The sequence below is a fragment of the Falco naumanni genome, chromosome 18 (assembly GCF_017639655.2).
Source record: "Falco naumanni isolate bFalNau1 chromosome 18, bFalNau1.pat, whole genome shotgun sequence".
NCBI classification, from domain to species: Eukaryota; Metazoa; Chordata; class Aves; order Falconiformes; family Falconidae; genus Falco; species Falco naumanni.
In genome coordinates this window covers 5,110,431-5,137,519 of record NC_054071.1, presented here as the reverse complement: position 1 = coordinate 5,137,519, position 27,089 = coordinate 5,110,431, and the positions used below count along the sequence as shown (strand labels likewise).

Genomic DNA, 27,089 nt, shown 5'->3' with positions numbered 1-27,089 from the left:
TCCAGCCAACAGAGGAGACAGACGTAGGGGAGCCTTCCCAGCCACCCAACCTCTGTGTGTCTGTGCCTGCCGCTCGCCCCCAGACCCATTTGCAGAGGACTGATAGCGAGCCTGGAGCTGGCAAACTATAAAACACAAAGATGAAAATAGCCCGTGAACAAGGGGGGTGCCGGGGGGGTGGATTGGGCTGAGAGCTGGATGTGAGTGAGACACGCTAAGAAAACAAGAGAAGCTCTTGGGACCTGGGATTCTGGGAAGTTATTCATACCGAAAAGGCTGCCAAGGCCGGGCACTGGGGAGGTGATTAGTGGCATTTAGTCATTTTTTATTGTGTTTTAGCACAAGTTATGATGACAGGAGCTGAGTAGGAGAGGAGGGGGAGACCTTCTCAGCAGTAAGCCATGCCCTGGGAATATCCTTGCCCTGATGGTTTTGGGGATGAGACGTAGCCATCACCTCATGCAGCAGGTGCCAGAGTCCCCCCACAGCCCAGTGTCCGTCCCCCAGCCCGGGGCGAGGTGCCGTGGTCTCAGACCAGACATGGGACAGGGGGATCATGTTTTCCAAGTCCATAAACCTGACCAGATCCTGCCTGGTGCCAAAGGCTCCCAGGGACCCAGCGAGCCTTGGCTGAGGGGCAAAGGGCTGAGCATCCGCCCCCAGAGCAGCACCAGCCTCAGCCCACGGAGGATGGCTCGGTGTAGCCATGTGAAGCATGGTCCTGGTTTCCTTGAGGACTTCTGGGAGTCTGCAGCCAGGCTTGGGAATAGCTGGTGAGATCATGATAGACAGTGATTTTCACCTCCAGTCACTGCTCTGCCTTCCCAGGCTGCTTCTGCAGGGAAAGGGGCTAAAAACGTGCTGAGGGGTTGTGTGGGAACAGGGAATCTCAAGGCTTGGCTTTGCTCTGCTCTCTGTAGGACTGGAGGAGACAACACTGAAGCCTGTTCAAGATAGTGGGACCATTCTGAAGCAAGGATACCTGGAGAAGAGGTCCCGAGGTAAGGGCTGACAAGTACATCATAAGATAAGGTTTGGGCATCTCACCTCAGAACTACCAAGAATGCAAGTTTTCATTTGAAAAACAACCAGGAAAATACATCTTCTCTGCAGATTTGTCTGTAGGCGCCTGCAGAATCTTTCAGGCTTTTCTTAGGCATCCTACATGCAGGGAGGGCACAGCTTTTATTTGTTCTCTTTTGCAGATCATCAAACTGCACAAAGATTAAAACCCAGAAATTGAATTAAGCCGCAGCCCAGTCCTCTAAGGCAAGATGTGCCCTTCTAATGAGCAATACCTAATGAGGATAAAATCCCGGTGAAGACAAGGTAGTTCGTAGCATCACACACATTAGCAAGTTGAGATAAGGACTGTGAGTCAGCCTGGGGTTTATCTTGATTTTACTGACTCTTGTGAAAGCTACAAATTATTTCCTCATCACTCAGATTTTATCTTGATTTATTTACTGTATGACAGGTGGTATGAGGCAAGAACAGCCCTTTTTCCTCATGGCCATCAGCTGAGCTGTATAACTGGCCCTGTGCATGTTTTAGCTTGCTCCAATTACAGAGTAAAAGACATTTGCTTAAATCTCAATTAGGGAGGTTTAACCCAAAGCTGTGTTCCCTCCCAGTCAGCAGGACTCAGGGTTACAGCAGCCCAGCCCATCCTGCCTGGGAAGCTGGGGAAGGCTTGCAGGGGCTCCAGCCTGGCTGGGCAGGCTGGCTTTCCTTTGCATCGTTGAGGTTTTGTACCTAAATGTGCTTACCTGAATTTTGTGCCAGAAATCTTCAGGGGTTTGTTTGGAAAAAAATCTTCTTTCCCCTAAATATACACCTGAAGCATATAGTGCAATACCTTCTGCTGTCCTTTTCTTTCTAGAGCACAGCTTTTTTGGGTCGGAGTGGCAGAAGCGGTGGTGCGTCCTCAGCAGAAGAGCCTTTTACTACTATGCCAATGAGAAAAGTAAGTGGTGAGATATCTGCCTCCGGTCCCCAGACTGTGGGTGGTGGCTGAGGGCACAGACAGGGCTGGAGAAGAGAAGAGGAGAGCCCTTGCTGAAGGACAGGCAGGAGAAACGCATATACCATGGGAAGGCTGTAATTCCCCATCAAGCCTTAACAAGCAGCTTCTTGAAAGGTAGATCTCAGTTTGCTTGTTGGGGTTCCCCCCCCCCCAAACACCTTTATAGGTATGGAACAAGAGAAGAGAGACACAGGAACAGAGCTGGGTGTAAATAAAACGATGCACCAAGTTTTCCATTAGCCATCAGCTGGGCTTCAACCCCCTAAGTGACTGTATATAATTCATGTGTCAGTGTATATAAATATTTTGCAGTCATGCTCCATCAGGTACATATAAACAGACAGCTAATATCTCCAGCAGAGTTTGGCATGATTAGATATACGGCCTTCCTCTGTTCTACCCATCCAGACACGCGGCGTGAAGATGGCTTACAGAACACCTACGTACACCCTTGGTTTACAGTGACCAGGCTGCAGCTAGGACAGGGTTAAACTCCAGTGGGTCGTGGGGATGAAGCTGGTCTTTGTCCTTCTGCCACGTCCTTTGCCTGAGAATCTCGAGTGGTTTTTGTTTCCAAATGAGCTTCCCATCTCCTCTCATCCTGGCAGGGCACGTGCAGGGGTAGGAGCTGCTAGCAGAGGTAGATGGGGAAGCGCGAGGGGTTGATATTTGGTTGTTTCTGGGGGGGGACAAGCGGTTGTCATCTCCCAAATGGTCTCCAGAAGACAACAGAGTAAAGCAAACCTGTTCTCAATGGGCTGAAATCCTCACATTGGGCTTGACCTCACCCCTGGAAGTTTTTGTTTTAGTGATGTGCATATCCAAAAACAAACAACAAAAAAAAAGGTTTGGAGCCACTGCCTGAATCATACTCCCACATTTCCTCAAGGACATTCATAAGGGAATAACGAGTCGGGGTAAATAACGATGCCTCAGGTGACTGCAGTGAAGTTCCCTCTCCCCACCCTGCCTGACACCAGCCTCACCCGTGCATCGGCACGATCTGCAGGCCAGTTCTCAAAGGCCCGCTAAATATTTCTTCCCCTACGCCAGCCCCTTAATGCCTCAGCAGCAGAATAATCATCGGCCTCGTATTTCCCCAAGTACACCCTTGTCTCTGCTTCATTACAACCAGCTCATCTCATGCAACCTTCTGACCCTGGCAACCTTTTGCTGGCTGTTCGTAATCTCTCGAGGCTGAAAAGGGCATCCTCTTTACTGTGTCTTTATGAAGATTTTGTAATATTCCCTTTGGATTTCCAGGGGATGGACATGCTCAGACTGAGGGGGGGGGGGGCGGGGGGTGTGTGGCCATTTCTCACCAACGCACTGTGTACCTCGGTTTCCCTGTGTGGGCAAAGACATCTGCACCACCCTGCATCACTGCGAGTTTGATAAAAAGATGTAAACTCCAGATTGAGCATATTTCTTTTCTTCCAGGCAAGCAACCTAAAGGCACCTTCTCCATGGAGCACTACAGTGCCCAGCTGGCTCCCCATCTCCGCAAAGACTCTCGAAAAAAATGCTGTTTTGAGATAATCTGCCCTGGCAAACGCGTGTACGAGGTAAGAACTGGGGGAAGAAAGGGACCCTCTGTGCTGGCTGGCCACGAGGTCCCAGCTCTGGGGACAGAGGTGCAGGCTGGAGCTGCAGGGTCAGGGAGGCTGGGAATCTCCAAACCCCCTGGTAAAACAAACCAAGGAGCGCTGCAGAAGGTGCTGATGCTTCTCCTTCTTGGCAGGTCATCTCAGCACAGACCTTCCCTTGGCACGCGAGTGACCATGGGCTCTCTTAGCACTTGTGGGGCACAAGGGTTAAGTGAGAACATGGGGCAGAAGCAGCAGAGGACTGGGTTTGGAAAACCCATTTTCAAATAAGCCATTCAGAGCCAGGTTAAACTTCAACCTTCGATTTGCTGAGCACGCAGGGGAGAGCCTAAAAGCTGCTGTAATGGAGAACCTGGCCTGATCCATAAAGTGTGCACGAGAGTCTTCCTGAGCTTCAGGGGGACTTTGGATGTAGAGTCTTGGTTCAGAGTCGGTATGGTATATTCGGTGGGGATTGTGGTTTTCATCTGAATTCTTTTAATGAATTAGGCTTGACAGCCTTCCTCTGGGATAGTCTAGCTTTTTTCCGCTTCTGTTTCCCTGTTTGGAATAGAGATAAAGAAGTGAAATGGCTTTCCCGAAGTCACAGGGTAGAGAATGGCAGATCCAGGATCTCCATCCTGTTCTAGCTGCAAATTTTTCTCTCTTCCTGCGTATGAGAACCAGCCCAATAACTGGTGAACCTCTCTCCAGTTCACAGCCCCAAGCCCAGCCGAGGCTGAAGACTGGGTGGATCAGATCCAGTTCCTCCTGAAGGGTGAGTTCAGCAGCTTGCCCCGAGCCAGCGTGCCCTGTTTGCTTGGGCAGCTCCTGACAGCATCTTCCCGCCTGGCTTGGGATGCTCCCTCCAGCAACCTGTGGGCTTGTGCTTGTGGCCAGGACCTTGCTGGGGTCCCAGCATCCCCTCTTAGCAAAAGAGAGGTTCTGGGTTTGCTTTTTCAAGCTGGTGGTTAGAAAGAGGTGGTGGGTTGGAGCCCCCAGGCACCTGGTTTCCAACTCGAGAGCTTTTGGCTGCTTTTAGAGGATGGAGTTGTGTGTCCTCTCAAAGGCTGCAAGTGTCATCAAGTAGGACAAGAAGAGGATGGGAATCGCTCCTCACTGCTGGGGCTGCAGATCAGAGGTTCTGTCCTTGGATGATGAAGGATGGGGTCTGGATCCACCGGAGTTGCTCCAGTTTGAGACCAGAAATACTGAGACAAGACTCCAGCCCTGCCTGTGGAAACCTGCTGAAAACCATAGGCAGCTGCCCATGCTCAGTTCCTTGAGTCTCTTGTTGAATTTGCCTTTGTTCTCTGGCATTTTCCATCCTTTCTTGGTCTTTTCCTTTGGTTTAGCCTATTCTCAGCTTCCATCCCATTTTCTGTGCACCAGGTGCATCGTGAGCACAAAGTGCCACGGCACAGGCTTTGCTACTGGATTCCAGCTCACTGAAAGTACCGGCATCCAGCTGGTACTTCATTTGCTCTTTTTGACCGTGGTTTTGCTCTCTCCTGCCAGACCTGAGCTCCCTCACTATCCCGTATGATGAGGAGGATGAAGAGGAGACCTACAATGACGTGGACAGTTCTGACTCTGTGAACACAGCATCCCACAATACTACCCTGAATCAGGATGAGCCGAATGTAGAGATGGAAGAGGATGACATCTACGAGGTTTTGCCAGGTAAGCAACCATGAGCCATCCCCTAGCCTTAGCACTGCGAACGTGGGAGGAGACCTTGGCCACAAAACACGTTGATGAGAATGAACATCTCGGGCTCTTCTGAGTTTGGTGGACCCATAACTCCAAGGCTTGGCCCCATTTCTCTGTTCAGACTGGTTGATGGACTGCAGGACCAGACCCTTTCTGTTCTGGTGAGGCGGGAGGTTTGTCAATTCAGGTGAGGCAGCTTTTAGAAGTTGTCCTCCATTCAACTCGAGTAATATTAAGTTTGGTAAGAGTGGAATCTCTGGGCTGTGTTACCTGGAAAATCAGAATTTAGATGATGAAAATGTTCCTTCTGGGCATGCAGTCAGGGCCGTAACACAATTACTGGCCTTCCAAGAGATGATAAAATAACTGCATTAAAGACTAGCGCTTGCTCACTAACAGTGCACGAGGTCTGGAGGTGGGAGGGCAGCGGCTACCGGTGAAAGGAGCCAGGAGCAATCTTCCTGGCACAGAACCAAATAGCCTGTGAGGGTGACACAGTCTGCAACGTTTCTTACCATTACAGCAGAAATCACGGTGTGACATGCCCCAGGGCTTGGTGAACAGGTCACCTGAGCCTTTTTGAAACCCGTGGGCTGCCTCTGCACTGAGGTTGGGATCACCCACCTCTCTGCACCCCATCCCTAAGAGCAGGGTTCCTCGGTGTCTGCCTTCGGAGATGAAAAATAGGTCCTTGTTTCTTCTTATTTATTTCAGAACTTTATATTTGTAGTGATTAAAAAAAGAAAAAATAATAATTAAATGCACCAGAAAGTTTTATGGTGCCCGAGATCTTTGTCTTGTTATTGCTGCCAAAGGAAATCTCTGCTCAGCGGTTTGCAAGTGGCATCCAGACAGCTGCCGGGAGCGGAGCGGGGCTGCGGGGCTGCCTGCGCAACCCGGGGCGAAGCCTCAGCCTCTCTCCATCTCTCATCTTTCCTTCCTGACCTTCCCTTCCCCTGTTTACATCCTCAGCTCTTTGGGCAGCAGCTTTTTCTTCCTCGGGGCGTACCTCCAGCCAGCCCTGAGCTCAGCAGGAGCCCCGGCGCGGTGGTGCCCAGGCTGGTGGGTGTGAGGTGCTGATGGTCTGTCGGGGTTTCAGCATCCCCGGCTGCTTCGGCAGCTGTGCCCAGCGCTCGCTGCCCTGGGGCTGCCAGCACTGGCTGCAGAGCAGACAGGAGATGTGAGGCTTGTTCCACACGTGGCTCACGGTGACCCCGCTAGGAGCTGGCAGAGTGTCGAGTTAAGGACAGAGCCCACCGCTGCCGCCGCTCCGGCACGCTGAGTGCCTCGAAAGAGCTGGAGCTGACCCTGCCAGCCTGGTTCACCCTCGGTCCTCACGGATGTTGCCCCCATGCACCGATCGATGCCCTGATGCTGGGGCTGTGGAGCATCGTGGTGGAAGAGGGAAGATCCCAGCCAAACCCTTCCTTTAATTAGGAACTTTTACTGGGCTCCCCGTCCTGCCCATCCCAGTTTCTTCAAAGCTTGCTGAGGGGTTCCTAATGCGGCCCAGAGGGTCGTGTCTCGGGCTGCTCGCCCCGCAGCAGCAGGGATGAAGCCTCTCGCTCTAGCAGTGCGTTTGCAGTACCCCTCAGTCCCGGTGCACGGGCACCTGGGGGGGGCTGCTGCGTGCAGGGGCTGCCATCCCGGGGTTCAGCCAAGCATCACGGCTGTGCCGAGCTGGGGCGCGGGCATCGCCCCTGCCCCCCAGCCAGCATCCTGCCCACGTGGCTGGAATCGCACCCACACGCAGGGAGGCTCCGGCAAAGCCACAGCTCTCCCGTCTGGCAGTTCCTCAACCCCCGCAGACCCCAGTTCCCTGCCAGCTGGAAGAGCTGGTGGTGGCACGTTGCTGTAGAGGCAGAGCACTGGGGTGTGCAAGCAGTGAGAAACCAGCTGCAGGGCTCAGGGGCAGGTAGGAGAGGTCTGCTCTGCTCAGGCTCATCCCCCCTGTCCCTTTGCACCCCTGTGACCCCCCCCAGCAAGCACAGGGAAGGTCCCCGTCCAAACTGGGGTGTCCTCTGGGCCTGGCTGCCTCCCTTGTGTCCCGAGTGAAAATAGAGAGAAAGAGGGAGAGGGAAAAAAAGAAGGGGCGGGTGGGGAGATGAAGAGATAATTTCCTCAGCAAGTCATCGTCGTTAATGAAGTTTTACAAAAACAGATACAACCAAGGAAAAATAAAATTTCACAGGTGATAAATTTTTCCAATTTCCCTGGCAGAATTCGATAGGATTGTTAAATTAAGAGTGAAGGTGTCTGTTAGGAAGCAACGAGCAGTGATGGGTAATTTTATAGAGTGGAAAATTGAATCAAATTGCTACATTAAAACACAGCTCCTCTGAGAATCTGCCCAATGCCCAGGCTGCTCCGTCGCAGCGGTGGGGTGCATGGCCCGCCAGCTCCCCAGGCGTGCCTGGGGCTGGGGGCTGCTGTGGGGCTCTGGACCCTGGCTGTGGGTACCCGAGCTGCCCACGGGGATGTAAAGGCATTTTCCTGAGGCTGGTGTGGCTGGGGTTGTGATGCTGTGCACAGGGAGGTGGCATAGGGAGAAGCAGCACAGCCCCCAGGAGATGCAGTTTTTCAGTATTTCCCTCAGATTCATCACTATAAAATCCAGATATTGGTTGAGACCAAACACCCGGGAAGATGGAGCATCGCTTCCAGGCAACTCAGAAAAACACCTGGCTGCAACAGGCTGCAGGTCTGCGGTGTGGCGGGGAGCTTGGCTCACCCCTGACAGCCGCATTCATTAATTTCACAGCTCAAAATATACAATTTTTGTCAATGTGTCTGTGCCCGGGGCCAGTGTGCTGCAGCACGAGCCACGGTGCAGGCAGGGCTGGCAGCACCCCAGGGTTCGTGCCTTCGTCAGGACACCCCAGGACACCCGCACTGCAGGCAGGGACAGGCTGCTGGTCCCACTCCAGCCTTGCAGGGAAGGGGGGCTGCAGGCGGGCGAGCAGAGCTGGCTACTGTCAGCCAAGGGGAAGCCACGCCAGCCAGCTGGCCACGTTTTCCTGACAAGAATCCCACGCGAGTTTCCTCCCTTCCTTCTGCCAAGGCTCCGTCTCTCACAGCCCTGGCAGACCTCGCGCGGGGTGGCCAGCCGAGCATCCCGGGCAGAGTGGGGACCGGCCAGCGCCCGGGCTTTTCCTCCCAGCACCTTTTGCAAAAGGCCCAGAGTGAGCGGTCAGCAGGGCAGAGGATTTGAAAAGAAAGGGAAACTGAGGCACAGAGGAGCGAAACAGAGCAGAGCACCTTGTCCAAGCCGTGGAGCAGTCAGCTGCCCAGCTGATGTCTCAGGCGGGCGACACCAACAGGGGTGAGGTCCCTGGCTTTGATTTCTGGTTAGAGCATGGCCCAAGGTGGGAGAGGGAGAGGGGGCTGCTCTGCGAAGCCTCCCCAGCCCCTGCCTGGCAGCCTTGCCTGGAGCCTGAGATGTGGGGGAGCAGCAGCTCTATGTGGGGCGAAGGGACCCACAGAGCTGCTTGAGCTCGTTAGGGGCTGTAATTGTGACTCCCCATTAGCTGTGCCAGCAAGGGGGACCAGCCCTGCAACCTGGGCGGGGGGAGGGTCCCGAGAAAGCGGGGAGGAAGCAGGACAGATCCATCTCCCCAGGATCACGGAGGCTCCCACAGCTGCCCAGCACCATTGGCAGCGCCAGCCCCTTCCCCCGTGTGCAGGATTCACGCAGCTTTGCTCATCCAGTGGCAATCCAGTGGCAGCATTTCCTCCGTGGCACGTGTTTTCCTGCACCAGCATGGGCTGACACTTCCCAAGGAGCGCGTGTGCGTGCCGGGGGGAGTGAGAAGGGCTCTGGGAAGAGGTTTCCTGAGGACAACCTGGCTCTGGGATGGAAGCGGTGCCTGCAGGATGCAGGCACAGATGCAAGCCGGAGGGATGTGCACAGCATGGGTGGGAGGAGGGGGTGGCCTGGGGAGACCCTGGGTGCAGGTGTCACCCACAGCAGTAGGGGAATGATACTGGCCCGCACTGGTGTTCTTATGGTGCGCAGGAGCTGGTTCCTCCATCTCATGCTAACATGGGGCTGGAGGAGTCAGTGCCATTGGTTAAAGTATAAAGGAATCCAGATGTGAGGGTTTGGAGCGTGTGTGGGTATGATGGGGGCTGAGCGCTGTTACAGATACATTTACGTTCTCTTTTACAAATGCAAAGAGCAGGCAAAAGCCACTTTCAATAATTTATTTTAAAATCAATGCTAATGAGATTCTGTCTCGTCAGTGGCAGAGTTTTACAATAAAGTCTGATTTATTTAGGAAAGATTTTTGGTGCTGCTTCCCATCTAATGGGGGAGCCGTTGCTGTGACCCCCCAACTTGGGATGCAATTTGTAATTGGCAGCGGGGGTCTGACCTGGTTTGCATCGATCAGCTGGGGTGGGAGAGCCGCTGGGGCTGGGGCTGCTCCCCTTGCCTCACGCTCGGGTGGGATCAGGAGACCCAGGCTTGGTTTCTGCTGGGTCTGCCAAAAGTGACAGCAAAGCCGCATCCCCTGGGATGCAGCAGGGCCATCCCCCGCCCCACGCTGCCCAGCTGCCCGGTGCGAGGTGCGGATGAGCCACCTGCCTGTGTCGGCTTTCTGAACGGCTTCAGATTTGCTTTTTTTTTTTTTTTCTTTTTTTTAGTATTATTTTATTAGGTCGCTTCTGGTATTTATGGTTGCAGAAGGAAGCCTGGGCTGTGATGGCAGCCAACGTGGGTGCTGTGCACCCGACTTGCACCAGCACCCAGTGTTAAACAATCTTATTTAAACTTATTTACGTGTAGATCCTTGCTCCTGTCAGTCTCCAGCCATCCCGCAGGGCTTCCCCACGACTTCCAGCCCCTCTGTCCGTAACCTTTTCCACAGTATCATTTCTCATTATTTTCTTGCATCCTCTCTCCCCACCCTCCGCAGCCAGCCTGCCTGCCCTCTCCTCTGCTGCCCAAGGTCCTCTTTCTCCTCCGTCACTCCTGCTCCTGCCCCCAGCCATCCTCGCTTGCCATCCTGGCATTTCTCCTCCGCGTCTCATTTTCTCTGCGTGGCGAGTCCAGCGCGGGAAGCTTCTCTTCCTATAGGGCACTCAGCAAAGTGCTGCCTAAATTTATGAGGCTATAATAAGTGATTTGTTTTTACCAGTGCTAACAACAATTCATATTTTTCTGCGACACGTTTTAAAATATTATCTGTGACTTCCTCCCTTCCACTCTTCACAATTAAGCCGGGAATTTATTATTCTGACAGTCAGATGCTCTCGCAGCCCTCTGCCTGCCTGGGGGTTTGGTGTAGCAGTAATGCTCACAGCCCTTCCCTTGACTTCTCTGCTCTGTTCCCCCCCCAGATGAGGAGCCGGAGCCCCCATTCCCAGAGGACAGTGAGGATGCCAGGAGCAGACAGAGAAGCGGTAAGAGCCCACGCTGCTCTGGCGAGCCCACAAGACCTGCAGGTCATGGCTGGGGGGTCCAAGTCCAGCCACCTTCAAGCATCCTGGTGGTGGAGGGTGTGCGGAGGACGGGGAGGCCCCAGAGCAGACTGATGGGTGACAGAGGAGACTCTGCAGCTGGCAAAGTTCAGATAATTTGCGCTTGGGGAATTGGAGGATGGAGGATGGAGGTTCGATGTTGGATGCTGTGGATGGGGGGTGGCTAAACCAGTCTTCTCCATGCTATGGGCATGGGGGACGCGCCTCCTTTTTGGCCAGACAGTCCATGAGGGGTGGCTTTAGTGAGCTTTCGATGGAGGAGCCCCAGCATCCATCCCCCCTCCTGCCTGGTGAGATCTGTGCGCTGAAGGATCTCCCATGGAGGCACCCCCATCCCTGTCCTTTATCCCATCCCGGACCACAGAGAGGGAGCCAGCCCTCCCGCTGCATCCCAAAGGGCTGGGGAGAGGCAGAAAGACCCTGGAGAGAGGGCAGGAAGCGAGTCATGGTCCAGAGGAAGCTGCCGCAGGGAGGGATCTTGGCACTGGAAGGACGTGCATCGCCACCCCAGGAACCAGTAGCCTGAGAGCCTGCCATGGTCACCAGGGCCCCCACCCCTGCTTTTTCCTTAAGGACCCACACCATGGGATGGGAGCGGAAGATCTGTTTCCTCCCCAATCCCACCTGCTTCACTTTCCATCGCCGCTTCCGTGCCGGCACAGGAAAGCAGCGCTTGTGTCCGAGCAGCCGGGGCTGGACTGGCTGGGGGCTTCCTGCCGCCCTGTGGCTCCTCGCCGGACAGGAAAACACATCCTCCTGGCAAAGCCCGGCTCGGGAGAGCTTCCCGCACCATCCTCCCACTCCAGAGTCTGGAGGGGACAGTCTGACTGCGGGCATCCCACTTGCCGGGTGCTGGAGGCTGGAGGTTCGGTGTTGGATGCTGTGGGTGGGGGGTGGCTATACCGGCTTCACACACGCTCGTGCTCCCTTGAACGCGCGAGAACCCCAGGCACTGCCCGGCTGGTTTACCCTTCCCAGCACCCCGGGAGCCTCCATTGCCGGTGTTTCTGGAACAACTGATCCAACAGTTCCCTTCAGCCAACATCAAACCCCCTTGGATGTTTCTTGGGTAGTTGTCCCCAGCCCAGGAGAGTGCTCAGACCTGTTGCTACTGAAATCTTGGTAGCACAGGCAGGGTCAAGTCCCAGCTGCTTGCACTGACCGGAGCAAGCCAGCCTTTCTCCACCCCGCATGGTTTTGCAGAGCTTGTTTCCCAGCCCCCCCCCCCCCCCCCATGATGACTTCTTTGGCCACTGGAGCATGTGGCAGCTGCAGCTGGTATCAGCACCCAAAGCTCGGAAAAAAACAACATCCCGATCTTTATAACTGTGGTCCTAAAGCTGGGCTGTACATCTGTCCGTGGGGACGCCTCGGCGCGGGGTATGAAGCAGAAGGTGATGGGACACGTGTGCGCACGCACGTTGGTCTTTGCCTTTCACAACTGCCCCAGCATTTACACATCCAAAGGCGCAGGCTTGGGGAAGCAGCTCCCCCGTGGGTTTTGCAGCTCGGGGTGAGGGTCAGTGGGGAGCAGAGCACGGCTTCATGGCAGGCTGGTGCCGGGGGTGGTAACAAACCTGCACCCCAAGGCCACCCCAAGGATTTTGGCACTCGCCAGTCACAGCCCTGCCAGCCATTTAAACACCCTGCTCATACTCATTAGCATCTGCCTGGCAGTTGTAATTGTTGTTAATCGTTATAACTGGTTTAGTTATTAGCATTGTCATGATTGCTTTAAGTCCTGTGTCTGTTTTTACACTAAATAATATATTAGACTCTTGCCTCGGAAAAGCTGGGCTGCATTTCAAGGGGAAAGGTTATGGCAGCGCCGGGAACCCCAGCCCTGGTGCCTTTTGCCTTGGTAATTTGTGCTTCTGGCCAACTGGCCCAACGGTGAGAAAGAGATGATGGGAGCCCTTGAGCAGAGGGCTGGGCTGCAGGGAGGGAGGGAAGGGGCTATTTCTTAATTATGTCACACGGCCAAAGTGCCAGATGAGCATTTGGCTAATGGAATGCTATTGTTTCTAATTTCTAAGAACCACAAGGATGCCACGATGCTGGAGCAGCCCAGCAGATCCAGCTGAGAGCTTCAGGCTGCTCCTGCCAAGACACCCATTTGCTCCTCTCAAGGCTGCTTAATCCCTTGCCTTCTGCACCAGCTGAGCTCCGGGGCTGCCGCTGCAGTGCGAGCTTACCAGCCGAATACAAACAGAGCAAAATTCCTCAACTTGGAAAACAAAAAAGCCTCGCAGCCTGCTTCGCATCGCAGTCCCCAACGCCTAGCGCGGCGGGAGGTTTCACCTAGCACGAGCACAGCAGTGAAAAGCCCTGAGCTGGGGATGGTTGTCATTAGGTTTCAGCATCAACAAGCTTGTGAAGCAACACGCCCGGAGCAAAGGGGCTGGGGCGGCTCGTGCCTCTCCCACAGCCTCTTCTGGGGGCTGCTCAGGCTGCAGAAGAAAATGATGCGGTTGTCACATTTGGCTGGTTTTCTTAATGACCCCAAGGCCCATAAACACGGGAGCAGGCTCTCGTCCCACTTACATCAGTGTAAATCAGTCACACTGAAATCACGGCTCTGCCTGAACGCAGATTTAAATGTCTAGACGGGGCACCGGGGCTATTTAAACATAACCTCTTCGCTGTAAAAGTGAGAGGGATTCGTGCAGGAGCCCTGGGATGGGTTGTCTGGGCCTGACCTACGTCCCACCCAGCCTGGGAGGATCGTGGACACCCACTGTCCCCTGTGGAGGATGCAAAGAGAAATCCTCCTGCGCCTGGCCTTGTCCTGAAGTGCTAAAACAGGAGCCGGGATCCCTTTGCTGCAAACAGTCTTAATTTTCAGAAGATATTCTTAGCAGCTGGCACAAACTTCTCCGTTGCTTTTGAAGCTGCGGCTGGGGATTAAGCGCAGAGCCCGGCCGCGCTTTCATCGTGAGGCATCTTCCTCATCCGATGCAATTAATTCTGACCTTTTGAAGGCAGGGTTGGAGGCAGGGGTGAGACCTTCCATCCGACCAGCTGACATAGTTGGAGAAAACACACAAACTTCTGGGAGCACGAACCTTCCTGAGGGCTGGAAATATTCCTCCCTTTATGTTTGCGGAGTATCATGTCCAGGCTCCTGCGTAGGGCTTCTGCGAAGCCTCTGTCTCACAGCAGCTTCTCCTTTCTCCGCTCTTTGACGCGATGGCAAGATGCCTCCAAGGTCTTCTTGTTCCTTTGATAAGCAGGAAAGTGCAGATGTGGGATAGGGAGGCATCTCCCAGGTGTTCCTGCTAAATGAGGGACAACTGGGACAAGGCTGACTCCAGCTTCCTGGCAGCATCTTCGGTGTGGGCGAGCAGCCCCACGGCTCCCTGTCCGGGGGGAGCTCCAGGCAGGAATGGGCGCTTTTGGCTCTGGAAACGACTTGTAGGGAGATGTATTTTCTGTTTCAATCCAAACCCTCTTCCTCTCCCGATACTTCAGTGACACAGAGCAGAACTCTGAAGAGGAGCAGAGGCTGGTGCGGGGCATCGCTACATTTAAATCTCTTTAGCAGCAAGTTAATGATGATGCTCCACAGAATTACTGGTATTTTTTATGCCACCGGTGCAGCCTTTCCCCACCCTTGCACACCAGCAGGTTGGTGCCAAGCACCTTCTCCCCGTACCAGGTTATTCCCTGCATTGCGATGTTGTCCTCACACCCTCCTCCCATAACGACCTTTTCTGTTAATTACACTGTTTGCTGGCCTCTGTCAAAGCTGCTGCTTGCCTCATCCTCCTGCTCGGTGCCCGCACGCCCTGATATTTCCTCTGCCTCCAGTTCATAACCTCTGGTTCCTGCACTTAGCACAAGCTTAAATAACTCAGTAGCTCCTACTCCTGCTATTCCCTCCACAATCTTCTCCTCACCACTGTGTGCTCCCCCTTTAATACTTTCCAAAGGATGCAGACCTACTTTTTTTTTTTCCCAGCCTTTCTATTTAAGTTCCCCAAGTCCCTGAGTCATTCCAGTTGCTCCCTGCTGTGCCATTATCCATCTCTGTAATGTCCTTTTTCATATTTAGGTGATCAAATCTGGGCACAGCACTCCAGATGCACCCTTATCACTCGGTCCCTTATACCATATTAGAAACATTTCCTCCAACATGTGCTCAATATTTTCTATTTATGCTTTCTGGGCTTGGCTCAGCCGCATGGCAGAGCAGCACAGACCGCTGGTACAGCCCCAGTGCTCAGTCCCCACACCCCTGCAGAACGTGGTTTTACTGGCTTTAATTATCCATGGGGGTCACATCATGGAGATGTCCATGTCGTGACATCTGGATTCACCCCCACTTTGGTGCCATGCCATCAGAGCAGTCTCCTGCCTGAAGTTTTTGGTCCAGAAGCATGTTTGAATGGTTGCCTTGTGTGCTGGAAAACTGGGACTCTGCGGGTTTGGGGAGTGTTTTTTTGATGCTGTGAAGGATCTGTTGGATGTGCTGGGAGAGGTCGCTTCCCCAGCCTGCAAACTGGGCACAGCAGCATCTCCTTTGGTCGTGGGGCTCTGCAAGAGCTTGGCATCAGGCTCATCTGGTTCCATCACAGGGTGGGATGCTTTCTGCCCCCATGGCAGCGACCCACCTTGCATGGTGGCTCGGGTCTCTAAGCCAGTTTTTGGGGTGGGAAAAGCCGTTCTGAGCTGGCAAAGATGGAAATGTTTCATTCTGGAAATGCTGCTGTGAAGTTTTCCAGAAAACCCACACACACATTTAGCCCAGGGCGGTCCCCAGCCTTGGCACCGCTTGCCAACAGCCTCATCAGCCCAAACCCACGGCTTTCAGCAAACGGATCATTTGCTTCTCAAAAAAATAGGGAAAAAAGAGTCTGCTGGCTGACGTTCTCTCCCCTTTCTGCAGCAGGCCGTGCTCACAGGCATCGAGCGGAGGCTCTGCCTTCCCAAACTCACAGCTCGGTGGGAAGATGGAGATCTGAGCTATCGGGCTGTATCGTGGCATGGAAGGTTTGGGACCTTCTCTGACCTCTTGGCAATAGGGGGTGAAGGCAGGTGGTTGCTCCCTGCCCTCCTCCCATCGCCATTCCTGCTCTGGGCGCTCCCAGCCAAGCAGTCGGTGCCCTGCAATCCCCTGCTTGGCTGCTTTAATTAATAAATAAACTCGACTATCACCTTCCCCCAGCAGCATCCTCCCAGAAGCCCCGTGCAAATACCCATGTTATTTAACCGTAGTGCTCTTCCATGGCCCCTGGCATGGCTGTCACTGTGGTGGGGACACTGCTCAGCAGAGCTGGCACTGGTGCCACGTGTCCCATCTTGACCAGGTTATGGATGACCACCCCAGGGACAGCTTGATTTGAGCCTGAGGAGGAGATGAAGGGCTTGGGAAAGAGGGAAGGCAACCTCGGGTCCCTTTGTGGTTTGTGGTAAATAGCGTTAATTCAGGGTCTTCCAAAATGGAAACATTTATCAGCAGGTTTATGTGTGTTTACTGATAGATACTGCGTGTATTTATTGACCAGCCTCTTTTTCCTGCAGTACCTCTTCGGCCTCTGCCTGTTAATTGAAGCGTAAAATTAATAACACCAACATTTCCTTCCTTTCCCCAACAAATACCAGCCCCTCTCCCCCCCCACCCCCACTCCCCACCACCCCAATGTTTCCCCATATAATTCCCTGTCACCCTGACCTCTCTCTCTTTTCCCCAGGAGGTCCCCAGCGAGATTACGCTAATTACTACCAAGGCATGTGGGACTGCATCAGCGAGCATCCCGACGAGCTCTCCTTCCGCCGCGGGGACCTCATCTACATCCTAAGCAAGGTAGAGCATCGCCGGCAGCCCCACGTTCATCAGCACGGGGCTGGGGCTCAATTGCAAGGTCAAGAGCTGATGAAATTGCTAAAAATCAAGTTCCAGAGCAGAGTTAAATAGCAACCGGACCCGGCATCCCGCTCCCCCCTCCGTGACTGCCCCGTCAATGCCACTCCTGTGAGTACCCCCTGTCTTCACACGTGACATTTCTAATGCCCCAAAGCCAGATTTTATTTTTTTTTTTTCATGGTAATGGAGTCTGTACGTGCTGTTGCTCAGGTATTACAGGGGTAATTGAGTTGCTCAGCCAGGTGTGACCAGGGCTCCCTTCGGCAAGCACACACAGGTGAATAAATTAAGTGTTTGCCTTAGCAGGTCTGCAGGGGCAAGAGCAGAGCCACCAGTGTGACCCCCTCCTACCCTGCCTGTCCCCCCAGGGCTCTGTCCTGGCTCCCAGCCGGTCCCTGCTGGACCACGGTGACCTCGACTGGCAGCAATGAACTGGGGCGGTTGCATTTCATGGGTGATGTTTTGTGATGCACTTTGCACCCTGATCTGGCAGGGGACCAGCGATGAGCCTGGGGGGCCGCGCGTTGCTGGTGGCATTTTGCAATGTGCTTGGTACCCCAAGAGACAGCGATGAACCTGGGGGGGTTGCGTGGTGGGGGCGATGCTCTGCAACGCGCTTTTGCACCCTGATACAGCGTGGGGACGGTGGCTTGGAGGGGGTTGCATTTTGCTGGTGGTGTTTTGCAATGCATGATGCAACCTGACTTGGTGCTCGGTGCAGCTCTGGCAGTGAGGAGGGGGGACAGCACCATCCCCCCTGTGCACAGCATCCTCCTGGCCGAGGTGCTGGGACGGCCGGTTCCTTGGCTGCCAACACCACATCTCTGGCTCAATCCCCCTTTCTGGGGAGGTTCAGCAGCCACATCTCAGGGCACAGCGTTGCCCATGCTCTGAGCAGCATCCCCCAGGCCGCCGGGCATGGCCAGCACACTGGTTTTTGCTGGTTTTGCGTTTGCCCTCGGTGGGCACCCACCCAGAGAAGGTCGAGCCCAACCATAGTGGTTAAGGGCAGTGGGTGCAGCGATGGCTCAACTGCGGCAGGTACAGTCCTTTGAAGAGCACCTCCAAGTCTCAGGCTTCTTAAAACCACATTTAGAGCTGAGAAAAAGGTCCAGAGATCATTTGGCAGCCACAGGATGTCCCCAGGGTGGACACAGGTGATCGGATGCCACAGTGATGGACAGGACAGCAACGTCGGCAGCATCAGGCTTCTCCCCGGAGGTCTGTCCATCCATCCGAGCCCCTGAGGCTGGACCCCAGCACGGGTGCCCTTCGCTCCCACAGGCTCGGAGCCAGGTGCTGCTGGCACTGGGCACCCCCGAGCCCGGCGTGGGCTGCCCACCCGCCTCCCCGCCAGCTCGCAGCTGGTGTGGCACGGGCATTTTTAGCTGGTGCTTTTGAGGCCAGCTCCTGTGCATCCCCGCAGAGGCAGCTGCATCCCTGGCAGCAGCAGAGAGCAGCTTCGAGTCTGGGCTTCGCCGCCCCTTTCTGGAAGGTTGAGAATTCCCCATCTGTGGATCTCAAAGCACTTTATGGCAGCATTTAGCGACTTGCTTCCCCCGGGACGGTGCTGATATGCTCCGGGCACTGAACCCACAGCGCTGGCTCATCACCTCATTTATCCAGGGGGGTGACACGAGGAGCAGCCCACGGCTGTCCCTGGGGGGTGACACCCGCAGCCCAGGGTGCTCGTGCACTGTCAGCACCTTGGTCCATCCCACCGACGGCCAAGCGAGTCAGGTGTCCCCCCCCGTGCCAGCTCGGGGACACAGCTTGGAGTCACGGCAGGGTTTTCGCTCTCTTCAGTGGCTCCAGATTGTGACTCTTGTGCTGGCTTCCTCACACGTAACCGATCGGTCCTGAGAGCTTTTCCCCCGTAAATTACTTTGTGCAACGGATGCTCGCGGCCGCCGCAGAACGGAGGCGGCGTGGGGCCGGAGGGGGGGAAAGGAGGGGGGCAGCGAGGAGGGGGGGGAAAGGTGTTTGAAAAGCCTGTTCACTCAGCTGCATTTTAATTTCCTTTTCAATCTTGTCCCAATTAATTTCGCAGAATTAATCTCACAGAAGCAAACTCGGCAGCATCGAGGCTGCCGTTTTAGCGGTGCGGTCGCTCTGTCTGAACATGAAATAGTAGCTAATATAAAAATCCATCTGGTGTGTTTGAAACACACGCCGGCTGCTGCTTGGGTCCTGTCTGACATTTCGAGCATCAACAGCGGGAAAAAGTGATTTGGGGGTTAGTGGACATCAGTAGCTGGGGGGAGCCGGCAGCCCCAGGGCTGTGAGTGCGGGGAGGGTGGGGGATGCTGCAGCAGATGGGATGCACGGTCCTGCCTGCAGCATCGTCACCCACCACATCCCTCCTCGGAGCGGTCCCTTCAATGCTGTGTCCCCATGGCCCCGACCCCCGACCTGGGCACCTGTGCCAGCACTGGGAGCCTTTGACTGGGAGTCGAGGGAATGCCACTGTCAAGGGCTTTGCTCAGCACCCCTGCAGACCCGGGCAGGAGGCTCCTTGTTGCACCCCAGTGCCACCAGTGCTTCGTCGGGCCCCAGTGCTGCCGCGATAACGGGGACAGGGTGGGTCACAGCCAGAGCTGGCCAAGCAGCGAAGCCCGTACCCCATCTCATCCCTCTGCTTTACAGGGACCCCAAAACGCTACCATGCCGCTCAGTGCAGCCCAGCTGGGCTAATACACATGGGAATGAATTTGGGGAGGGGAGAGCAGCAATCCCAGCAAAACGCCAGCATCGCGTCCCTTTCCCCGGCACCAGTCCCTTGTCCCCTGGCTGAGTGATTTGTATGTTATGATAATTATTTGAATGCAGCGAGACTTCCTATTTTAAGTGGGCTTAGTTGGATGTGACAAGCAGGCCATAAAACCGGATAAGTTAATTCTCTCAATTGCTTTCAATGAAAGCAGGGGGGGAAGGGGGGGGGGGGCATATTCCCATACCCCGGACCCCGAGCGAAAGGTGTGTGGTGACATCTAGTGGCATTTTGCCTGGGTTTGGGACCATCTCGCTGGTGGGCAGAGGCCGGGGGGTGGCCACGGGCCCCCCGACGATGCGCTGAACCTCAGGGTGATGGAGCCAACGTGTGATGAGCCAGGTCGGGGCTCAGCGCAGCTGCATCCCGGGGCGGTGGGCTCAGCCTCCGGTGGGGTGGGCTGCAGGGATGGGCCCCCGAGGCTCAGCAGCGTTCGGTTCCCATTAACAACCCCTCTGGGAGGCTCCTGAGTTGGGAGGGATGGGGATGGGACGGCGGGGTCAGCTGGAAGGCAACGGTCACCCACCGGTCAAATTCAAGCGAGGGCCATCCTTCCCCCGCCAGCCCCCTCGCCCCCCCCGGCGGGAACCAATCGTCCAGAACAAGCCCCTGGCAGCCTCATTCCTCCCAGGTAATTTTTATAAATGAGGGGACACCCATTGCAGGCGAGGACAAAAGGGTGGCCGAGCGCCAGGGAGGCAGCGCTGATGATGCCCAGAGCCTGCGCATCCCCGAAGCCGCATCTCAGATTTTGCCCCATCTGTGGGGGCTCCCCAATGCTCCATCCCAAATTTTGCCCCAACCCCGCTGCTGTCACCCCACACCGACCACCATGCCAGCTCCAAGCGTGCCAGCCTGCCCTCCTCAGGGGGACCCTGGTCCCCACGGGGCAGTGGTGGCCGTGGCAGGGACATGTGGTGTCCCCTTCCCTGCAGCCGTGGTACCCCAGCGCCAGTTCTGGAGGTCACGGGGGGCTGCTGAGCTGTTATCCCCCGGTCCGTGAACCTCTCCTGGGGTGGCACATGGTTCTGCTGGGGGGGTTTAAGGTTTAAAGCGTACTCTGACCATTTATTTTGCACTGAAATTTATAATAAATGCTGTTAAAGACTTTGGCTTTGACAGAGGTAATAATAAATTCACTGTTAAAGACAGTAGTTTAATTCCTTATACCCTCCAATACTGCACAGAATAAACTATATTCATCACCGAGTAATTTTTTACCACATAAATCTTTAAAACTAACCGTCGTAGGCTGTTGAGGCTGAAATATTGTGAATTTATTAGATATGCCCATGTAGTATTGGATTCAGAGGTTTCCATTCGAATATATTACAGAGGAAATTTGTGTCTTTAAGTGTGACAATCCTTCCATTTTCCAAAGCCAGCGTTATAACCAGCATCTCCTCCAGAGTCAACTCTGCCTTTATTAGACAGAGATTTAGTAACGAGCCCCTCGCTAATATGCCAGGGAGGTGGGGGTGACATTTGCTGCAATGCCCTGTTTCAAATGGGTGGCAAAAAAAAAAAAAAAAAGGTAAAAAAAAAAAAAAAAGGTTTTTGTTTCCAGCATAACAAATGCCCGACGATTTCCCAGCTTATTTCGTAAATGGAAGTGGAAATTTCACTTGGGGTTGCTACGAGGGGAAATATTAAAGCGAAGCGTCGTCGTTAAACCCATCCCTCCCCGGCCATAACTTTCCCAGGCTGCCGTCGTTTTATGGATCTACATATTATATACATATATATATGTGCGCGTGCGGGTAGATGGATGCGAGTTGTTTTTATTGGGGGGGTGGTTCGTCAGCTATAGAGGGAACGAGAGGAGACCTGAGGATGAAACCCCAAGCGCACGTCGGCAACACCGGTCAGGAAGGGTTTAAATCTGGCACCGATTCACCAAGAGGTGACAGGCAACACCTCCGCCACCCTCACGAGCTGTGGGGTTTATTTGTCTGAGCCTGTTGAGCACCCGTGCTTCGAGCAGGCATCCTTGTTTCCTTTGCTAATGTAAAATACCAGCAGACAGTAGAAATCTTTGTTCATTAGAGAGAGACGGAGATAATTATAAAACCATCTCCCGGTTCATGAGGTGCGGGTAACATTTAAACCAATTGATGTGGTAACATTTAAAGCAGTTATATTGCAAAATGTCACGTACGGTCTAGTTTCATTAGAGACGAGTTAATAGATGGATGGAATTGAAACTCCCAGGCCTGGGCATAAAATAAAAAGTTTCCCTTTGCCATAACTCAGTCTCTCCGGCTGCTGCTGTGCCCTTCCCATGGACCAAATCCCAAAAGGTCTAAAACTTCCAGTGCTTCATCCTCTCTGCAGCAGTCACAAATCAAGAGTTAAAAATGACAGTTGGGGACAGCACAGAAACCCCTCGGCCGGGGGAAAGGGTGCTCAGAGGAGCCGGGTTCGGAGGAGAACGGTAACGCACACCATGAAGGCTCAGCATCCCCGTTTGTGCTCTCCTCCACCCAAAGATGCTCGCAAGCCACCGGTGTTTTGCACTCGCTTCTGCACTCTTGCCTTTTCTCCTTTTATTTTTTTTTCCCCCTTTTCCAAGCTGCTCCATCTGTAAATGAACAAACATCTTGATTTTATAGCCTTTTGCTTTGTAACACGGAGGGGTGGAGGGGAAGGGGGGGGAAGTAGTGGAATGCCTAAGTAAGACTTTAATTCCAAATTCATTTACGCTATAGCGATGAAGTTGTCACAAACCATAATGCAGTATTTAATTAAAATAACAGAAGTGTATCTAGATATGTCCTGGGGTAGCTATCACCGAATTATAGTCTGCGCTACCCGGATTGTATTTATGAAACGGCGGCGTCTAAGGTACAGCTGAGCGGATGCGAAAGAGGAAATGTTTAAAGCATCGTTCTCGCGAAGGCTGCGTCTCTCTCCCTCCTCTCCCGCCCTTCCCTGCTGTGGTTCCCCACCGATTCGGGACCCTCAGCGCGATTTCGGCTGCAGGGAGGGGTCTGGGGGTCCCTGCTCTGGCTCCTGGCCCTGACCTGGGCTGTCTGGGGGCTGCTGGTCGTTACAGAAAGGGGCTGGAGCCGGCCGGGGCTTGGACTGGTGTCCGGGGAGAGGGGGGCACCGCTCCCAGTGACCCCCCCCGTCCTGGCACAGGTGCCTCTCCCAGCCCGGCAGCAGAAGGTGCACCCACCCCTGGGGTCCCTCACCCCCTCCCCGTGGCCCCACAGCAATCCCAGAGGGAAAGATGGGTGGGTTAGGGTCATCAATTAATTAGGAGCATAAATCCTAATGGAGGAGCGAAGCCATGATTTTGGGGCTGGCTGAGGGTGGGCTTTGTGCTTGGGGAGTGGGTGCAGAGATTTGCAACTTCCCAGTAAAGTCACAGGGCCATTGGCTTTGCCAGTGTCCCCTCTACCGGTCCCCATCCCTCCTCCTGGCACAGTGGCCACCACCAGCCCCTCAGGTGCCCCCCTCATGTCCCCCCCCCCCCCCCCCCACCTCCCCCGGTCCTATAAGCCCAGCCAAAGAGTTATGAATGAAGGGGAAATAATTGCAGTGACCTTTGGAGGGACGCAGCCCTGGGGGTTGCTGTATAAAGATATTTTGATAATACCCATCACGTAATCGGCACTCGGTGCTCCCCCCCCCACCCCCCCGCTCCCCTCTCGCAGCTCGGGGAGGCAGGGATGGATGGCTCCTCGCACACGCTCGTGCACACACACATGTACGCAATTATTCCGAGCCCTCTTCACAGGTCACAGGCAGAGTTTAACTCAGATGGCTGCTAATTTTCATCAGGCGTGAGCGTTCAGGACTTTAAAGGCGAAAATAATTGGCTGCAGAACAAATTTAGGAAATGGAGTGTGCGATAAAGCAAATACAAATCTCTCCTGGTTTTTCCCCCCCACCCCCTCCCTTTCCCGGTGGCGGGGAGGAGGGGGAGAGGGCAGGGAGAGGTGGGAAGGGAACCGGCCTGATCTTATTTTACCTCCCTTGCAACTTTGCCATTAAAGTTGCACCTACAGCTAGGAAGTTTGTCCGTGAAAAATGGTCATTTTGTTTCCCCTGCTCAAAGCACGTTATTAAAATGCTAATTTAAAAGAAAAAGGAGTTAAATATCTAGCAATGGTGCAGTCTAATTGCAGCCATAATGAGCTCTCTAAATGTGAGTGCCCCTGACACACAGAGAGCATAAACAGCCAGCGAACACATCATTAGTGCTCACGTTCATTTATTCTGCCGACCTGACTATGACCCCGCGGAGGGTCGGGGAAGGAGCAGGTGGATCCGGCTGCGCCGGCCCCCGGGGATGCAGGAAGCGAAGCCGGGAGCGGCTGCCATGGCAACGCCGGGGGATGCTCCACCGGCCGGCCCGCCCGCCGCCACCGCGCACCCCTGGGCCCGCGCACCCCCGGCACCCCGAGCATCCCCCCTGCGCACCCCCGGCACCCCGAGCATCCCCCCTGCACACCCCCGGCTCCCCGAGCATCCCCCCTGAGCACCCCCAGACCACCACACCCCTGGCACCCCGAGCATCCCCAGCATCCCACGCATCCCCCTGCACCCTAGGCATCCAGTGCACCCCATGAATCTCCTGCACCCCACGCACCCGTCCTGCACCTTGCACACCCCCAGAACCCGTGCATCCCCTCTGCACCCCCAGATTCTATGCATTCCCTGTACACCATCCATCCCCATTGAACCCCACACAAGCATCCCAGACCCTATGCACCCCCCAACCCTGCACATCCCCCCTGGACACCATGCATCCCACACATCCACTGGACCCCACAAACAGCTGTGGGGTGATCTGGGGATGGCAGCACTCAGCACCCTGGGGAGGGAGCAGGGGCCTTCCCAGTGGAGGTATCATCATAGAATAGTTTGAGTGGGAAGAGGCATTTAAGGGCCATCTGGTCCAGCCCCCCTGCCACGAGCAGGGACATCTCCAGCCAGACCAGGTTGCTCAGAGCCCCGTTGAACCTGACCTTGAATGTGCCCAGGGATGGGGCATCAACCACCTCCCCGGGCAACTGTGCCAGGGTCTCACCACCCTCAGCGTAAAGAATTTCTTCCTTACACCTAGTCTGAACCTTCCCTCTTCTAGTTTAAAACCATCTCCCCTTGTCCTATGGCTACAGGCCCTACTAAAAAGTCTGTCCCCACCTTTCTGTGAAGCCCCCTTTAAGTATTAAAAAGCTGCATGGGGGGGGGGGGGGTATCAGCCTTGGTGTGATGGGGAAACTGAGGCAGGGAGCGGGGATGCACCTGAGCTGGAGCATCTTGGCTCTAGGTTACGGCTGGGGTGGGGTGGGGGAACCCAGGAGTACCAGGCTCAGCCACCCCCACCCTGGGCTGCCGCTGCTTTGGGGCACCCCCCCCCTCACCCAAGCATCCGCGCCTGTTTTGCATTGAAGCTCAGAGCAGGATGGGGCCCTCCAGAGAGAGGAATAGCAGCAGCCACACGTGAAAGCAAGCGGCCGAGGAAGGAGATTAATAAAAGCGATTCTTTGGAAATGACTTTTGCTCCATTCCAGCCTGTTTGCTTCTAAACAGCCTCGCTAATCGCCTCCCAGCAACAGCACAATAACTTCACTCTGATTTCCAACCCCCACCCCCCCTTTTTTTTTTCTCCTCTCTCTCGCCTGTCCGAGGGGCACAGGAACACCATCCCTGGGAAATATTTTAAAATAAAAAATATCCCAGCCAACACCCCCGTCCCTCACCCTCCCCTCCCTGCACCCCCCTTCTCCCGTGCACTCTCGATGAACCTGTGATATTGTAGCAATGGCCCTTGAAGTGCAGTGGGGAGGTGATTTAGGAGAATATTAAAGGCAATGTGGAGATTCGAAGGCGCCTCTCTCAGGGAGATCTGGAGAAATACGCAGCACAGATGGGCTGAGCAGATTAAACATTTCCGTCACATTGTTTTCAAATTGTGTTTGCGGTGCCTGAGGGTTGGTACTGCGGTCAGAGCGCGGCAGAGCCGCGCAAAGCTGGGAGCCGCGCGCTTTATGGAATAAATATTAATACGGCAGTTTCACACGGGCTCCCAATCCCATCAGTGCCGCGGATCGGATGCTGCCGCCGCTATTGTCTCCCAGCTCGGCCCCGGCGGCTGGCAGGGCTCCAGCTGCACCTTCTGCCCGCTCCCGTGCTGCACGGGGGCCCGGCCGTGTGTGCCCCCCCCGTGCCACCCCCCTGGCTATGGCAGCCTGGTGGGGAGCCAGCAGCCCCAGGGTGCCCAAAGGGATGCGCAGCCCTCTCGCCCCAGTTGCGTCGGCATCCCCAAACCAGGTCATGCCGCTGCCGTGGCGCAGTCAGGGTGGGTTTGTCCTCGGCCACCTTGGTCCGTGGCACTGCCTTGCTCGCCTGGTTGGTTGCTTGCTTGTTTTTAGTGGGAAATGGCTAATGGGCTAAATCCTGATCGCTGTCGATCAGGCCAGTATCCCCACAGAAAGCTTCCTCTCAGGGAGGAGCTGTGCTGTTGTGCTTGCCAAAGCTGCCCAGGGGGTCATTTCTGCCTGGCCTTCCCCAGCTGGGAGCCATCACCTTCCTCTCCCTCCGTCCCTGCTGCTACTGCTTGCTCTGAGCCCCTTCTGTCTGTTAGCTTCTTCCCCCTGGGCTGGGACGTGGAGCACCTGGGTGGGTGGGACACACGGACCCCGGTGGGGTGGGATGCTGCAGCCACCCTGGGCAGTGCCGGAGCAGGCACTGCAGGTGGGACAAGCCCCAGCTGTGTGTCCTCAGCTCCTCACAGCAGCTGGGAATTGAATCGTTGGAAGGAAGTGGGAATCATTTATTTTTATAGCAATTTACCCCACAAAAGAGCAGCATGGTGAGGGGGCACGTAATGGCAGGCCACGATATGAAGCAAAGGGTGAGCATCACCCAAATGAACTCCTCTGTGTACCAGGCTGGGTGATGCGCCAAGGAAATGGCATCCCCAGCTGCATCCCTCAGCGGCCGCCGGCTCCAGATCCCGCGAGGACAGGTAGCCCCTGGATTTCAGAGCCTGCTGCAGCTCCAAGCTGGTTCCAAGGTAAATAGATGTATAGCTGACCTGGTATAAAACTCCCTGGTGTCAGCCGACCCCTCGCACGCCCGCCATACCTCATCTATGAATTAGATTCCTCCATTTTCCTAACAATAATGTATGACACACAAGCACTAATAATGGGGCCAAGCAATCATAAACCGATAAGTCCCTGACTGATTGGCTTTTCCTTTGGCATCCATCAAAGCGTCATTGATCTTCTGTGTGAAGGGGGCTGATTAATGGCGTTCCCCAAGCCCGACGGGGTTGTTTACGAGGGCTGGTGAAGAAGCACGGTAGCAAGGAGGGCTCGGGAGCACCGGCGGGGAGTAAATATCATCCCCTCAGCAGAGGAAGGGAGCCTGCGCTTCTTGGAGAGGGGCAGGAGGGATGTTAGACGGGACAATTTGAGTTTGGTGGAGCAGGGGAAGCACTGCTGGAGAGGTGCAGCTGCGCGTTTAGGGTCTCACCAGCCATCTGAGGTCGTGCAGGGGACACTTTGGCCACATTCCCATCACCACCTTTGTGACTGTGGGCTTGAGCTGTGGGATGTCCCCTTTGATGGGGGGATCTGTGGCTGGGTCATTCAGGGGCTCCCACTTTCCTCGGACAAGCATCGTCTC

General features: G+C 54.9%; 1 protein-coding gene across 1 annotated transcript in view; it reads left to right on the top strand.

Moving 5' to 3' along the window:
- The window catches only part of SKAP1 (src kinase associated phosphoprotein 1), a 155,881-nt gene that overhangs the window by 125,573 nt on the left and 3,219 nt on the right, over nt 1-27,089 (top strand). The window contains exons 5-11 of the mRNA XM_040617243.1: nt 921-1,001; nt 1,883-1,966; nt 3,467-3,591; nt 4,327-4,390; nt 5,131-5,295; nt 10,666-10,728; nt 16,500-16,612. Of these exons, the coding sequence (XP_040473177.1) occupies nt 921-1,001; nt 1,883-1,966; nt 3,467-3,591; nt 4,327-4,390; nt 5,131-5,295; nt 10,666-10,728; nt 16,500-16,612 (695 nt within the window). The remainder of the gene's footprint in view (nt 1-920; nt 1,002-1,882; nt 1,967-3,466; nt 3,592-4,326; nt 4,391-5,130; nt 5,296-10,665; nt 10,729-16,499; nt 16,613-27,089) is intronic.